At 48.2% G+C, this 15,990-nt stretch overlaps 1 protein-coding gene across 7 annotated transcripts in view; it reads right to left on the minus strand.

Annotated features, from left to right (window-relative positions):
* ANKS6 (ankyrin repeat and sterile alpha motif domain containing 6) overlaps positions 1 to 15,990 on the minus strand; it is a 63,071-nt gene that overhangs the window by 38,586 nt on the left and 8,495 nt on the right. For 6 of the 7 annotated variants that reach the window (XR_013535616.1, XR_013535613.1, XM_017974976.4 and 3 more), the window contains exons 2-8: positions 13,844 to 14,346; positions 9,006 to 9,050; positions 8,137 to 8,341; positions 6,726 to 6,832; positions 4,486 to 4,634; positions 2,816 to 3,014; positions 1,995 to 2,044 (exon numbers count right to left, since the gene is read on the minus strand). Coding sequence is in view for 5 of the 7 variants with exons in the window: in XM_017974976.4 (XP_017830465.3) it covers positions 1,995 to 2,044; positions 2,816 to 3,014; positions 4,486 to 4,634; positions 6,726 to 6,832; positions 8,137 to 8,341; positions 9,006 to 9,050; positions 13,844 to 14,346 (1,258 nt within the window). In the remaining 2 variants the exon portion in view is untranslated. The remainder of the gene's footprint in view (positions 1 to 1,994; positions 2,045 to 2,815; positions 3,015 to 4,485; positions 4,635 to 6,725; positions 6,833 to 8,136; positions 8,342 to 9,005; positions 9,051 to 13,843; positions 14,347 to 15,990) is intronic. The other variant, XM_035253030.3, reaches the window with a different exon arrangement.

Consider the following 15,990-nt stretch of genomic DNA (forward strand, 5'->3'; position numbering starts at 1 on the left):
AAATAACAAAAAACCAGAAATCCCAGAGTCTGACAGTTCAGCCTTGGATAAAGAGACATGTTCTTACACTGGAATGTTCTAATGTAGCCATTAAATATGATGTGGCTACATGGTGTTTGGTGACACGGAAAAGATGGTCACAACATATAAACTGCAAATAAATTGGATTCAACACAATATGGGAAAGATACTAACAGGGCCAACCTCAGGAATATTAAATGAGCTAATACATGCAAAGTGCTGTGAACAGTAGCTGGTACTTAGAGTGATGGCATTTGCTATTATTATATATGACATAATATCACATTTATACATGCTAAAAACTGCTTACAAAAAATATTCAAAAGACATATACCATAAAATGCTAACCATGGTTATAGCTGGGTGTGTGATCAAGGGTGAATTTATTTTCCTTATGTTTTACTGCTTCTTCCAAAATTTCTAAAATAGCATTTCTGTCTTCGCACCAAAAGTAATTATTGCTATTTAATAACATGATCAAATGTCAGGCAGCACAAGCCCCACAGTCAGTGTTAGAGCCATCAATTTACACCTGCTGGGGTGGCAGGGAGCCGCGGGCAGATCAGGTCAGGAGCCCTCGCTGGGCTCTGCAGTTCCTGATGGATGCTGCTGATGCCTTTCCTCGGAGTCCTCTGCTCCCTGGTCCTCTGCAATACTGCCCTCTGCTGGCTAGTATTAGGGTCTTAGTGCTAAAGGGACTCAAGTCCAACTTTAACCATTAGGCTCTCCTGTCAGAAGAAAGGAATGTAAAGCCCAGAGCGGGGAGGTAACACATCCAAGGTCACACTATGGAGCTTATTCTGGGCCAGGCACTATGCTAAGAACTTCTTGGGAGCGATCTTGTTTAAAAACCATAACCATTCCCTAAGTCAGTATGTATTTCTCACATCTCAGAAATGACACCCCTGATGATTATTTAGATGGGCACAGGACCACTTGAAACAAAGACATCATTTCCAAGCTTCCCTACTGTGATATAAGCAGAGTAGTTTCCAAGGAACTTTCTTTTTTTTTGAGACAGAGCCTTGCTCTGTTGTGTAGGCTGGAGTTCAATGGCGTGATCTTGGCTCACTGCAATCCCCACCTCCCAGGTTTGAGTGGTTCTCCTGCCTCAGCCTCCCGAGTAGCTGGGATTACAGTTGCCTGCCACCATGCCTGGCTGATTTTTGCATTTTTAGTAGAGACAGGTTTCACCATGTTGGCCAGGCTGGTCCCACCCACCTCGGCCTCCCAAAGTGCTGGGATTACATGTGTGAGCTACCACACCTGGCCCAAGAAGCTTCTTTAAAGACCGCTGGCATGTGTCCATGGCTATCTTTTCTCCCCTTTTCTCTCCTGTTAGCTGGAATAAGGCCATGATGGCCAGAGCTCCAGCAGCCATCTTGAACCAAGAGGTGACCTTGGAAATAGAAACTACACTTGGGGGAACAACAGACAGAAAGTCCCTAGCTCCAAGGAGCCATATACTAGTTCTGAACTTTATTTACTTGAATGAAATAGGCTGCTAACCTATTTACACCATTGTTATTTGGGGACTTTGTTACTCACAGTCGACCCTAATCCTAATACATCTCTAGTGTATAGATGAGGAAACTGAGGCCTCCTCAGCTGAAAATATACTCTTCTCTTTGACTCCTCTCTCTCTGGTTCTCCACAGCCCAAATGGTGAGTCTCCATGTCTCACGCTGCCCATCAATTCCCTCCTTCCTGATCTATTCCCTCAATCCCCTGCCTCCCTGAGAACAGGGCCAGGGCTGACACCCATCAGCTGAGCACCAGCACAGCCCTCCAGAGTTTAGGGCTGACATCTGTTCTGACTCCTCAGTGCCAGAGCTGAACCCATTGTTAAACATTCTGATCACCAACCCCATCTGTGACCACCACAAAGACAAACGCCCACATCCCTCTTTGCAAATCAATCAACTAATGATTGGTGGAGACCTAAAATGCTTTTAGAAAGACCCCATGCTCACCATGATTGTCAATAACGCGTCTTCCTTTTCTCCCCTTGTGCTCCCAGGACCTGAGAGACAAATGGAAATTTCCTGAAATGACCCCTCCACGTGTCCACAGCATAAGGATGAGTGAGTGGGGCAAGCTTCATCCTGGAAAACCAACTCTCCTGGGTGCTTAAATATTTAACAATAATTGGTATTCAATATTTTAATAGAAGGAAGGCACTTAAAAGGTATATTGGAGCATGTTTTCAGCTTTTCCATAAACCACTGTTGTGCTGGGTCAGACAGTGGTGACCTCAGCTCAATAGTCTGTCTCGGACAGTGGTACCAGAGGAGCTAATCCAGTTATGGGGAATCTGACTGTTAGAAGGGATTTTATCGATGTTCCAGTCAGTATGGGAAGCTCCTTCAGCAAACTGACGAAGTTATCCAAGCTGTTAAATACCTCGAGTGATGGGGAGCTCACTACTCACACCCTCCCAGTAACTCATTTTATTTCAAGATGCTTTCAGGGTCATAGACCAATCACATTTCATAGGTGGGAAAACCATCTATCAAAGGCAAGAGAGAGGCACTGAGTAGCCTGTTGTCCCTCAGCAGGGAATGTGGGACAGGAACCTGAGCCTTTTGCCCCTGGCCAGCACCTTCTCATTCTATCACACTCCTGGTGGTTGTATCCCTGCCTAAGTCTCTTTTCTACCAGACCAGCCTCTGCTCCAGTGTCACATTCCAACATCATCTCACCCCTGATGACAGCCCAGGAGGTAGGACAAAGGGCAGAGGGTGCAGGCTCAGACCATTCCACAAATTCTGCTGCACATGCAGACTTTTCTCACCATTGTCTTTGGTCACAGGAGATGCATCAGGGAGTGCAGAGTGGCTTGTCTTGTCCTGGGGGGTGGCCCTCATTGTGGAGTCCAAAGCTGGCTCAGACTCATCAGAGAAAGGCAAAGGCTGGTTGCTAGATAGCCCACGGGGAAGCGTCTGCATCAGTTTGAGCTTTCGGAACCGATTGGACATTCGGTTCCACCAGGACTGCCAAAGGAATGCAGAGCAGAAGTCATGCTCCAGGAAGGGTAAGGAAGGCAGGCCCAGGACCCGCCCAGCCCAGGGACAGTGACTACATTACATGTACTTGCCCTCCTGTCTCCTGGGGTCCGGACAGACATTCCTGATCAGCCACAGTGCCCATTCCCAATAGGCCGTGGTTGCTCACTAAATCTCTCCTGACCCAGCCCTTAGACAGTAATTTCCAATAGCCTGGAGGTGGCAGTGAACCCTATTTGCCATCCCTCACCTAATCAATCTCCTCATTGCACAGACTGAGAAATGGAGACCCAGACAGGAATACTGACTTGCTTGAGGTCTTACAGTGAGACAGGGACAGATGGAAACAGAGGCAGCTCCAGTTCCCTAGGCGTCTATCACTGCATAACCTCCTTCCTCCTCCTCCAGCGATAACATGAGACGCATCAGGATCTCTATACCAGGGCCTGGGCAAGCTGCTCCTATAGCTGATCCCCACCTAGAGAGGACAGGCACTAGCTCCCAGGGACGCTTATAACCCATGACCACTCGGAAGTTAATGAGCAGCCACAAAGGGCATCTGTGAGGGCCTGGCCTATGGAAACGGCAGTTAAGAGCAGGAACGAAGGGGGCCATGAGAACAGCACAGTGAGGAAGGATGCAGAGCTTGGGCCAGCAATGGACATGAAAGAAGCGCCGAAGTCTGCAGCCTTCAGAAGGCGCTGCCACCCCATGCAGAGTGGAGAGGTCAGCAGACAAGGCCAGGGTGTTGTTTTGTTTTCTCAGGCATAAAGTAAGTTTGATCTCAAACAAATAAAGTAGGGCGTGGAAGATGAGAAATCTAAAGAGAAAGTCTCAGCTTGCAGTTACAATCAGTCACCAGAGCTTGTTTCTGGTGTTTCCAGGAAGGTGGCGGGGCCTGTGGACTGCAGGGAGACCCAAAATGACATCATCAGCAAATGTCCTGCACAGTAAAGCAGAGGCTGCAAACGGATTCCCTGGGAAGAGAAGTGTTTGCTTCGGCCAGCTTAGTACTGCACTGTGCAGAATTTTAAAAATTCCCTGTACTTATAAATTAAGATTCTATATCAAAATCTGGATTTCTATTTTTTCTAAAAAAAAAAAAAAAGAGAGATCTAGCAATATGGACCCACATTCTTTTTTAGACAAGGTCCTGCTTGTCACCCAGGCTGGAGTACAGTGGCTCAATCTCGGTCACTGCAACCACTGCCTCCCAGGCTCAAGCAATTCTCCTGCCTCAGCCTCCGGAGTAGCTGTGATTACAGGCGTGGACCCACATTCTTACAAAGCAGTCACTGTCCTGGTCCCCCTCATTTCCTATGGCTCACTGTCAGCTCACCTGCCACCCCTGCTGGGACTCCCCAGCATAAACCAGGCTGGTGTAGAGGAGGCAGCAGGTTCCCCACCAGTCCCCATTTCCCTGGCCCCCTAAGCCCCTTTAAGACAGGAAAAGGCAAACCTTCAGCCCACCCTTGTCATCGGGCAGCAATGGGATGCTCCAGGGCTGTCGGACCTTCGAGTGGAGTAGGGGTGGCTGGTGGCTCGGCCGGCCTTTGTCTTTATTCACCTGCATGCAGACAGATGCCAGCAGTCGAACAAGTTCCGTGTCTATGGACACAAAAGGCAGCATTTTACCTGCAAATATGTCTGTTGGGCCATGAGAAGACTCAAGATGACCCCTGTCAGACTTAGAATTCAGCCCTGCAGCTCCAGGATCTGCGTAATTCCAGAATCAGGGCACCTGTCTCTCTGTCTGATTTTCAAAAGGTGGCAAACCAAGCCAGCAGGGCTTAACCCACTTAACCAGAAAGAAAAATTGGAAGCCCTCTTCATGAGGAAGGCAGGGGGAGAGTATGTTTAAAAGTGCAGGCTTCACAGCCAGAGTGCAGAGGTTCAGATTCTGCCTCTGTCCCTCCTGGCTGTGTAACTACAGGTAAATTACAAAGCCCCTCTGTGCCTCTGTAGAAGTCAGTGACATTAGTACCAATCAAGGGAACTCCTTTAGTGCAATATAAGTGCTTTAAATATATTATTACAAAATTACTATTACCTCAACTAGGTTACAAAAAAAAGCATTGCAAACAATATTGAGAATACTCCAAACTATTAACAATGCTTTTTCTTGATGACTATTTCTTTCCTTTCTTTCTTTCTTTCTTTTTTTTTTTTTTGAGACAGAGTCTTGCTTTGTCGCCCAGGCTGAAGTGCAGTGGTGTGATCTTGGCTCACTGCAACCTCAGCCTCCTGGGATCAAGTGATTCTTTGCCTCAACCTTCTATGTAGCTGGGACTACAGCGCCTGCCACCACTCCTGGCTAATTTTTGTATTTTTAGTAGAGACGGGGTTTTGCCATATTGGCCAGGTTGGTCTAGAACTCTTGGCCTCAAGTGATCCACCCACCTCAGCCTCCCAAAGTGGTGGGATTACAGGTGTGAGCCATCCACGCCCAGCCAACTATTCCCCTTTTCTCTCTCCAAGTATTCAATAATAGGGATGGGTTTCTTCAAAAGTTTTATGTAAAACCTTCATTTAAAAACCCACTAGGAAAAAAATTCCTAGGAATAGACTGTTTTATTGGAAAAGGGAATAAACGGGAGTGGAGCTAGGGAGAAGAGGAACACTGTCAGAAAAAGCATGTGAGATCCAGCGAGAGTGGCTGGGGACTGATTCCGAATAATAAACTCCTGGCACCTGAAGAAGGTCTCCAATTAGGTGGAGTGGGATCACTAGACTTAGGGCAGAGGACCTCAACTCTCTGGCTGTGACAGATCACTTCTCTAGTCTTGGCGGCCATATCTCTTCAAGAGTATGTGAACCTCTGTTTCCCCTCTCAGAACTCTTCGAGGGTCAAATAGAACCAAGTGTGCATCTGTGAAGTGCAGGGGACTGCAGCAGGGAAGGGGTGGCAAAGGTGGCAGTGCTGTGAAGAGGAAAGGCAAGCCTGCTGGCTACCCTTCTAGCTAAGAGTGGCAGCAGGTGACTTGTGACTGCAGAGATAAAAGTCTTCTCTCTCCACAGTCAGCAGCTAGGATCCCAGCACAGGGTTCAAGCCTAGTGGGTCAGAAGGACCTCGAGGCTTCTCTGTCTCTGGGTTGAAAGTCTAGGGTAATAAGAAAGATGATAGATCAGGAACCCTCTCCCTTGAGCTGGCTAACTGGAAGCCCAGGTCCCAAAAGAGGGCCTGTCATAGCAGGGGAGGGTCAAAGGGGAGTAGCAGGTACCAGGCAAGGACCAAGAGGGGTGGAACTAATGGCGATAGGAGCCTTGACCCTGCGGCCTCTACCTACACAATTAAGCCGAGGCGGGGTCAACGTTCCATCTCCCATTCTGCTTGTCAAAGGGATCTTTATGTTTCCACCTGAGTGACTCAGGGTTTCTGGCTGTGAAGCACCGATGCCATTCTAGGGTCTGTGTGGACTGTAAAGTTAGACACGTCTTGTTTTCCTTCCCTCTCTGGAGACTCCGAGAAGGTTGGTGCTGGAAGAAGCCTCCAGGATCACCTGGTCCAAGCCCAGTGCTTCAGTGGGGAAGGAAGGGACTTGCCTAGGATCATGCAGTAAGCTCCTGACACTTGACAATGACTTTCTCCCAAAGTCAAAGGAAGTGCTTAAAACACAGGTCACAGAGGAGGTGGCTGTCTTAACTCCCAGCCTGAGAAAGGCTGGGTAGATTTACAACCCTTTTCTTGAAATTACCCACCGGGATCATTCAGCAGCATCACCAGGTCAAAGGCCGTGTATCCATTTTTTGCACGAAGAGTGACATCAGCCCCTTGGTTTAGCAGATATTTGACAATTTCCTTATTCCTGGGAAGAAAATGCTAGAGTTACATTCAATGAAAGCAAAAGCATGGGTTTGCTCCCGGGCAACAGAACCAACAACATTAACTACAAAGCTCAGTCTCCGAGCATCTAAGAAGGGCATGGAAGGGCAGTCTCACACTCCCTCATTCTCTAGCATATGGGTAGGTCAAGTGGGAACATGATTTAAATCAAAGTCCTAAGTGTTCTTTTCAGAAACAAAATGAAAACCAAGGATGGATGCAGTGGCTCATGCCTGTAATCCCAACACTTTGGGAAGCTGAGGCAGGAGGATCACTTGAGTCCAGGAGTTTGAGAACAGCTTGGGAAATGGGGGGGGCCTTGTTGCTACGAAAAATTTTGCTTGAAAATTAGCTGGGTGTGGTGGTGCAAGCCTATAAGCCTGTAGTCCCAGCTATTTGAGAGACAAAGATGGGAGGATTGCTTGAGTCTGGGAGGTCAAGGCTGCAGTGAGCCACGATTACATCACTACACTCCAGCCTGGCAACAAAGTGAGACACTGTGTTTCAAAAAAGAAGAAGAAAACCAAGGGCTCTTCCCCCCAAACACTGACCCCATGGGAGACCACACTACTTCCACCCTAAATAAGGGCATCTCCATTGGGAAAGTCTCCTACAGACCAAGGTGTCTGAAATAAAATTTTGTCTTGAAATTCAACACTAATTGAATAAGAAAACAAACTGTTTTCAGATGACACAGGAAAGTGATCTGATCACCTGAAAGAGGGCAACAAAAGAATCTCTAATTGGGAGTCAGACCACTTAGCAGCCTCAAGATGCCCACCCCAAAAAGGAGGCCCCTCAGAGGAGACAGCCCACCCTGCTGGAATGATCACACAAGCACGCAGTAAACACTGACGCCTATTCAAAAGGAGAAAGGCAGGACACGCCTCACCACCAATCATAAGATGACGATGGTATGAATAACCAATGTTTACTTCATACACGGGCTACTTAAGGAGGTCTCTAGATCTCAATGCAAAAACTGCAATGAACTAATCAGTGTTCAACCGAAACCAACGTAGAGAATCTTATCTCTCTGCCTAAAATGTTCCTGCTGCATGGTTTTTCATGGCCACTGGTGAAATTCTCTGATGGGGTAAGAGGAAATCTGGACACAGAAGTGTGGGAATTAAAGGGGCCACTTTCATTTTTTTTGCATGCCTCAATGTCATCACAGTCCTGGGGTTTGTATACAGCATCTCAGGAAAGAAGAGCCACCAGGAATCCCCATCTTAGGCCAGAGCATCAGTCTGGCCTTGTCGCTGAGGGTGTGGAGCTGGCACTGACCCATGGTAGGTGGCCTGCATGAGGGCCGTCCAGCCATGCACGCTGTCCTGCTTGTCAACATCCGCATGCTTCTCCACCAGTAGCTGCACCAGCGCCAGCTGCCCCGTAACAGCCGCTAGCATCAGTGGGGTCGCCCCATCCCCATTGACCAAGTTCACATGGCTGGGGTCTTCATCAGCAATCTCTTTGACCAGCTGGAAGTTTCCTGCAAACACAAGCAGGAGTCCGGGTGATCTGTGGGCCTGGCACCACAGGCTGATTTATCCCATGGTTCATGTAACAAACACTTGCTGGCCCTGCCCCTGCAGTGGGCTGCTAGGCATCATAGGGAATACTAAGAAGGCCTGGAGGTAGCCCCGACTCTTGAATGCCTCAGTCTACGCGGGATGGAGACAAGCACACGAACGGGTAGAAGTGTTACTAAAAGAGAGAAGTGTTGTTAGTGTCTTCAGAGAACACATGAATGAGACAGAAAAAGACAGAAGAGCTCAGGTCTTGCTGCAGGATGAGGATCAGGAAGGGCTTCTTGGAGGCAGGGGCTATAAAAAGAGAGAAAATTTTACACTAAATGCCTCTTCATCACAAAGAGACTGAAGTGGGTGTGCAGAGAGGCATTTCAGAGTCAGGAAGACTGGGGCATAGCCAGCTAGTGTTTGGCTGGAGTGGGGCTGAAGGCCATCTAGAGTCTATGTGTAGAGCTCTATAATAACTACTGGCCTCCAAGATCTGAACTTCCAAACAACAAACACCAGAATGCCTGTTTCTCTCTCAAATACCCTGGGTGGCCTTGAAAAGGACTACAAATATTAGGATGGGAGAACGTAGCCCTGTATTCTTAAATATCCAAAAAGATTTTCTAAAGTGCTTACCCATTTTCAATGCATGGAAAATATCAGGTCGCCTTTTCTCCTCATCTGGGTAAACAAAGATTTTTAAAGTTAACCACGGAAAGGTTTAATAAAACAGAAAAGTCACAAAGGTGTAACAACACAGCCTGGCTTTAAAAAGCATCTAATTCTCAAAAGCAATCTAATTGCAGACCTGTGTAATGGATAAATCCAGCAGCTCTTCTGGAAGGTTTATTACCAAAGAATATCTGAAAACACTTCAGAGACAATCTTGCCAACAAACACAAATGAGCAGCAGATCATGGCCTGATCTCATGCAAATAAAGCAATCATTTTTAGGTGAAACAAACACTGACATATCCTTTCTTAGATATATTGAAAAGTCTTAGGGTCTTGGAAAATCCTGGATTACTATAGAAAAATGTTCAAAAAAAACATTTTTTTCTTCTAAAAACTAAATGTACAATCTGAATTCCAAAGCAGAGGACCCCTGAGACACTGAACAGCTGAGCTCTAAGGAAGTTCACAGCCACAGCCAACAGAAGATCCAATGTTCAGTTTTCCTTCCCTCCCACGTAAGAAGCAATCAGAACATGCTCCCTGCCCCAAACCTGCATACGCAGCTGCCCAAAGGCCACTGCCCAACTGGGTGTCTTCATGCTGTCCCCTGAAGCCCAGCTGCTAGGCTGGGACCAGACCCCACATCTACCTGCACAGCTGAGCCTTGCTGCAGCCACCAGATGCCAGTCCCTCCCTCACATACTCATCCCAAACTTTCCTCCAAGCTTGGACCAAGGAGTACCCTGCTCCTATCAGAGCAGATATCCTCATGGCCAGTCCACTTGCTGGGTGGCTGAACGCAGGCCTTCTGCAGCCTTTAACTGATCCTGGGGGATGGAGCAGCTGCCAGAAGGCACCTGTGACTCTGGGCTGACCTGGACTTGAGCAGCTGGGCGGAAGCTGCAGCCTGGGGCAAGGAACACTGAGTGTGGAGTCAGCGCATGTGAATTTCAGTGTACATTTTTAGAGTAAGCTGCCTCTTCATCACGAATATGGGGATAAGAGCCCTCTCACCTGGCTGTTGCAGGGATCAAATGATAATGTTAAGGCCCCATCCAAAGAGCAATTATTTTCTTTATTAGCAACCAGAAAGGTGAACCCCAGAATTATTTTTCTGAGATGGAGTCTCGCTCTGTCAACCAGGCTAAAGTGCAGTGGTGCAATCTCAGCTCACTGCAACCTCTAATTCCTGGATTCAAGTGATTCTCGTGCCTCAGCCTCCCAAGTAGCTGGGATTATAGGCGCATGCCACCAAACTCGGCTAATTTTTGTATTTTTAGTAGAAACAGCGTTTCGCCCTGTTGGCTAGGCTGGTCTGGAACTCCTGACCTCAAGTGATCTGCTTGCCTTGGCCTCCCAAACTGCTGGGATTGAAGGCATGAGTCACCAGCCAGAAATCCAGAATTCTTAATGGGAAGTAAAGACACTACATGGAACACAGTATCTAATTCTGCCTGTGAAATACTATCCAGTAACAATTCTGTACCTGATTTTTAAAAAATATGTCATGTTCCTTCAAGTATTCAAGAACCAACTTTGCTATGGGCTGGGGACTTCTCATGCTAAGACCTTTTCAAAGAAAAGAGTATTACCTGGTCTTATGTTGGCTGCTAAGCAACCATCTGACACAAGTTAACTGACAGCCAAGTGCGACCCCAGGAGGCAGGGGCAGCTGTGTCCTGACACCCAGTGACTCTGGGCTGGTCTCTTCCTCGATTTGGGCATCAGTTTTATCATCTATATCTAAGCAGCCCGGGACCCTGCCACATCCCAAGGAAAATAAATCTGCTCCAACCTCCACACCACAACCTCAGTGGGGAGTCAGGGGTATCACAATGACAGTCCTGCTGCTAAGGCAAGGGAGAGACCAGGGGACCTCCAAGGCCCTGGTGAGGGCTGGATTTCTGGGCACTGCACAGTAAGAGCTGGGGCTCCTATTATTTTATCATCTGTCATTATCAATAGCACAGTCTGCACCCTACCTGAGGCTCTTCCCAGGGATTCCCCCAGGGCCACTGTACTCCCTCAGCTCCCGCATGTCTGCTACAGCCTCGCCTTCTCAAGGTTGCCCAACCACTCCATTTCACAGAGCAGACTGCATTGTCCCAGCTCTGCCACAGCCAACCTCTTTACATTGCCCTTGTTGTTTTTTTTAAGCCTATGGCACTTACCACCTATCCTACTATATATTTAATATGTTTATTTCCTCTTTACTGCCTGTCTCCCCTTATGGAGGCCATAGTACTCAGTGGCAGGGATTTGGGTCTCATTTGTTCATTGATGTATCCAAAGTGCTTAGAAAGGTGCTTGGTACATAGCAGGCCTCAGTACATCTTTGGAAAGTATCAGAATGAATGTATGATCAATCAAAACATGGCAGCTTCCATTTACTGGATGTTGTCTATGTGCTAGGGCACTATGACAAAAATTTTATAGGCATGATCTTACTATTCCTCACAAAACCTCCCAAGAAAAGTGACTTTATTATGACTGTTTTACAAAAAAAGGCATTGAAGTCCTGCAGGGCCAATTATACATGACCAAGACCACTTTGGTACAGAGAGGGAGAACTGAGCCTCAGACTGGGTCTGCTTGACGGGAACATGACCCAATCCTGCTGGAAGACCCAAGGTTTGCTCCCATCAAATATGCCAACAACAGTATGGAGTAATGCCATTTGTGATGTGCTCCCTCAGGGCCAGGAAGGATCTCACATGATGCCCCACAGCAGTCCTGAGGTGGTGTCAGTCCTACCACCCATTTGTGGAAAAGGAAAGGGGAGCTTGCTGAACTCAGACAATCAGTTCAAGGTCCCTTGGCCAGCAGTGGCACAGCCAAGGTTGAACCAAGTAGATGGTGACCTTGGCCACATCCACCAATGTGTCTGAGCCTTTGTATCTTGGGGAAATGAGGACATCACCATCCCACAATGCAAGACAATCCTAAAATGAGGCCTGTCAGAAGCAGCCCGAGGGCACTCCATGAAGATTCAAGATGCAGAGGCTGAGGAAACCTGGGAAGGAGAACACACACACAGCAGACGAGGCACAGCTCGGTAGGCACAGGCGGGTGCAAGTTAAGGAGTGCCCACTTCTAAGCCTGAGTTCCCTCTGCTGCAAAATGGGAGAACACCCTCCTCAGAGGGTCCCTGTGAAGGTGAGGGGAGATTCAGCACAGCAGGTACGCTGGGCACGGCAGGGCCTGGGAAAGACAGATCCCTTCCCCACCCCCGCCACAAATAACCCAAATCTTTAAAGAGCAATGGCCTTATGTCAGAAAAAAACAAAACAAAACAAAAACCCTGTCCTGGAAGACTGGGTCCCTAATTTCTAATTGCAAGCCTTTATGAGGCCCTAACACTCTACCAGGCTGAGTGTCTCACACGTCAAAGGTGAACCGGATAACCAGCCTTCTGCTCACCACCACCTGCAGTAGTTGCTGTCATTGTGTCCATTTCACAGATGAAGCAAAAGCTTAGGAGAGGCATGTGAAAAATCAGCTTCTAGAGCCCCTGCAGGAGCTGCAGGTGGGCAAAGTCACCTCAAGGTGCTCTTCCCATGGAATCCTCACCTTCTGAGAGTCACTCACTTAGCTTCCAATGGGTGTGTGACTTTTGACCAGCTTTCCTCCCTCTCTGGGCCTCAGTTTCCCACCTGGACAAAGTAAGAGGTCTCTTGGCTTCAGATAGGTCTTCCTAACCTTCACTACTTTTTGCTTTTCATTTGAGTGTCCTCTTCATTATTGCCACCTCTCTGTCATTACAGACTTTTAAAATATATTTATTTCAGACTTGTTCTGATTGAATGGTATATTTATTTATTTTTTTTGGATGGTATATTTCTAATAAGCACTTACCAAATTTTCAGCATCTCTTGATTGATGGGGCTATTGTATATTCTTTCAATGGTAACAAACTTAACACTTTCAAGTCTTTTTAGCCAATGTACCTGAAGATAACTTTCTTCAGTTTTTTACCTCTCATTTCTAGATGCTTATATACACTGCTGCCCACCTGCTGTTATGCCCTGGGATCTTACTGCAAATGGTGCATTAGAGGTTTTGAAACGCGGTATGTCATGTGGCAGATTTGCTCAGGATTGTTCAGACAACTTTTTACATGCCAGGGAGATGGCAAGAAGGAAAAAAAAAATGCACAGCTAGATCTTTTTTAAAAAACTAATTTTCACCAATTTTACATGAATTAGTGTTTGGGGAATGGTCAGGGCAGAGGACGTCAGGCACACTATTGTAGAGCAAGGGCTGGCAAACTATAGCCCATGGCTCAAATATGCCCCACTGCCTGTTTTTGTAATAATTTATTGGAACCTAGCCAAACCCAACTCATTTACATATTGCAAGTATAGCCACATCTACTCATTTACTCATTACTTACGTAAGGCTGCTTTCACACTAGCAGAATTGACCACTGTAGTTTTAACAGAGACTGTATGGCCCATATAGCCTATTTGGCCTTCTACAGAAAAAGTTTGCCAAACCTTGTTCAGGGACCCCAGAACCACCTGCATCAGAATGATGTGGTTGGGGAGAATGGCCTTGCTATAGAAGCTTCCAGGCTCTTGCTCAAGGTTACTAAAATCAGACTCTCCAGAGACTGGGCTGGAACCTGCATGTCACAGGCAATCTCCTCCATACTTAAGCACATCACTTCCTCAGTCTCACTAGTCTACAGGGCTGGACTCTGATTTCTGTGTGTACTTCCAGTAGAGCAATCCTCAGCGTAAGCCACATAAGCACAATTTGGGGTCCTCTGTAAAGTCCCAGGGGGCATGCAGCCTGACCTGTTTTGGGCCTTACGGTGGTCAGCGGGTCCAGGTAGTCTACAAGGTCCCTGTGCTTGCAGTCCAGCGCAACCTCGAAGGCAGTCTTCTCCAGCACACTGAGGTGGTCAGGGTTGGCGCCCTTCTCCACCAGCTGCTGGGCCACTCCAAGTCGCCCAGTGAGTGCAGCCAGCATCAGCGGGCTCCAGCTCACCGTCCGGGCTGCGTGGTTGGGGTCTGCGCCCCACTCCATCAGTAGACGCACCACAGCCTCATGCCCATGCTGGATGGCGGCCATCAGGGCTGTGATGTCCAGGGGCTCATCCCTGATGCTGCCCAACCCCGGCTGCTCGCCTGAGGGGTGGTGATGGTCCACAAAGGCACCAGCTTCCAGGAGCAGCTTCACCACACCCAGGTGGCCACCCCGAGAGGCCACAGTGAGCACACTGGCCCCGAGCCGGTTCTGGGCATTGACATCAGCTCCATGATCCAACAGGAGGTGTGCCACACTCACATGCCCGAATCTGCCAGGAAGATGGAGAATGAGTGACACTAAACGCAGAGCAATCAGGAGACAGCTTATGTAGTCCCTATTTGTCATGAAGTATTAGTCCTGACAGCTTCTCATAATAAGAGGTCTTATTCTTGTGCCAGGCACTGTTCCAGCCCCACAGATGCAGGTGTACCATCATTAAGGTGAGCAGCTGCCCTGCCTGGGTTCAAAGCCAGCTCTCCCCACCACTAGCTATATGACCTTCAGGAAGAACTTAAGTTTCTCTGTGCCTTCATTTCCTGATCTGTAAAATGGGGCTATAACTGTACCTACTTCAAGGGTTGCTGGGGATTAAATGAGTTATATGTAAAGCACCTGGCTCTGTGCCTGGCCACAGGCAGCATCACATCAGTGTCGGTGATTGTTAGCTATTATAATTGCTCATGTTACATTATTCAACGTGCCAAAGGTTACCTGGCTGGTAAAGTGTGGCATCGGGGTCAGAACAGGTCTGTGTGAATCCCGCTGCTCTTGCTTTTTCCCCTACACCACGCTGCCTCCTGAATTTCAGACTGACCATTTTATTATGCTTTATAGCCTGGAATCTGTCTCTCTGTCTGTGCTCTAACTTCCCAGACAGGCAGGGCCCATATCTGATTCATTTCTACCCTCCCCATCCCCAAACACACACATCCCATGCCAAGAGGTGTGGCAGGGCTGTGGTCAGCAGATGGGCTGGGCACCATGGTCCGGAGGCCTGCTGCCACCTGCTGGCAGGAATGTTTACTGCAGGTGGCTGAGGAGCCAGCCTGGGCCAGACTTTTCTCAATGAAGTCACTGCTGGGCCCCTGGAGAGAGAGATCTGCACCCACCAACTTCCTAATACCAGGAGAAGGAAAACAGATGCCTCTTCCCAGCAAAATCTCTTCCTTATTTAACACTAGAGGGCAGAAAAATTCTGTTCTGTGGTGTTTCTGGTGGGCTTGGAGCTGTGTGTCTCTGAGGTGGAAGCGGCCCTGGGCTAACAAGGAAACAATGACAAGAGAGGGGCTGTCTACGCCACGTTTCCCAGACCGCAAAGCCACTGTCATATCTGCATCTGTGAGGCAGCTTTCTGGGCTTCTCGATGCTCAGTCTTTCTTTCCAGGAGCCGGTTTTGCACCTGATCTAAACACAGGACCTCCCTCCTCCTGGCAGCTGGCAGCTGGCAGCCAGAGCTGAACTCTGTCCGAGGCTCGGGCTGAATACCTCCTGGGACATGAACCTGAACTGTATGGGGCTCCTCAGTTACGGAGTGAAAGCCTAGTGACCCAGCTCCATCAACAGCAGGGGGCTGGGCCTCTTGGCCACCCCTCCCAGAGCAGAAAGGGACAAGGCAAACTGAAACCAACTCAAATGCAGAAAGCTCCACCTCAGTGTCTCCCTGCCTGCAGTCTGGTTCCCCTCCTGCCCATCCTCCATGCCACCCCAAATGATATTCTCTGAACCCAAATCTGTCACTCCCCAGCTTCTGATTGTCAGAGACCTGTCTGCTTTGCCAACCTCACTTCCTCCCGCTCCCACATCACACCTTCCAGCCACACTCACCAGTTACTACCCTCCCTCCCCAACACCACCTTCACCATCCTGACCCCACCACAGGACTTTCCTGTCCTCATTACTCAGCACACCCCTG

This window comes from Callithrix jacchus, chromosome 1, assembly GCF_049354715.1.
Source record: "Callithrix jacchus isolate 240 chromosome 1, calJac240_pri, whole genome shotgun sequence".
Taxonomy (NCBI): Eukaryota; Metazoa; Chordata; class Mammalia; order Primates; family Cebidae; genus Callithrix; species Callithrix jacchus.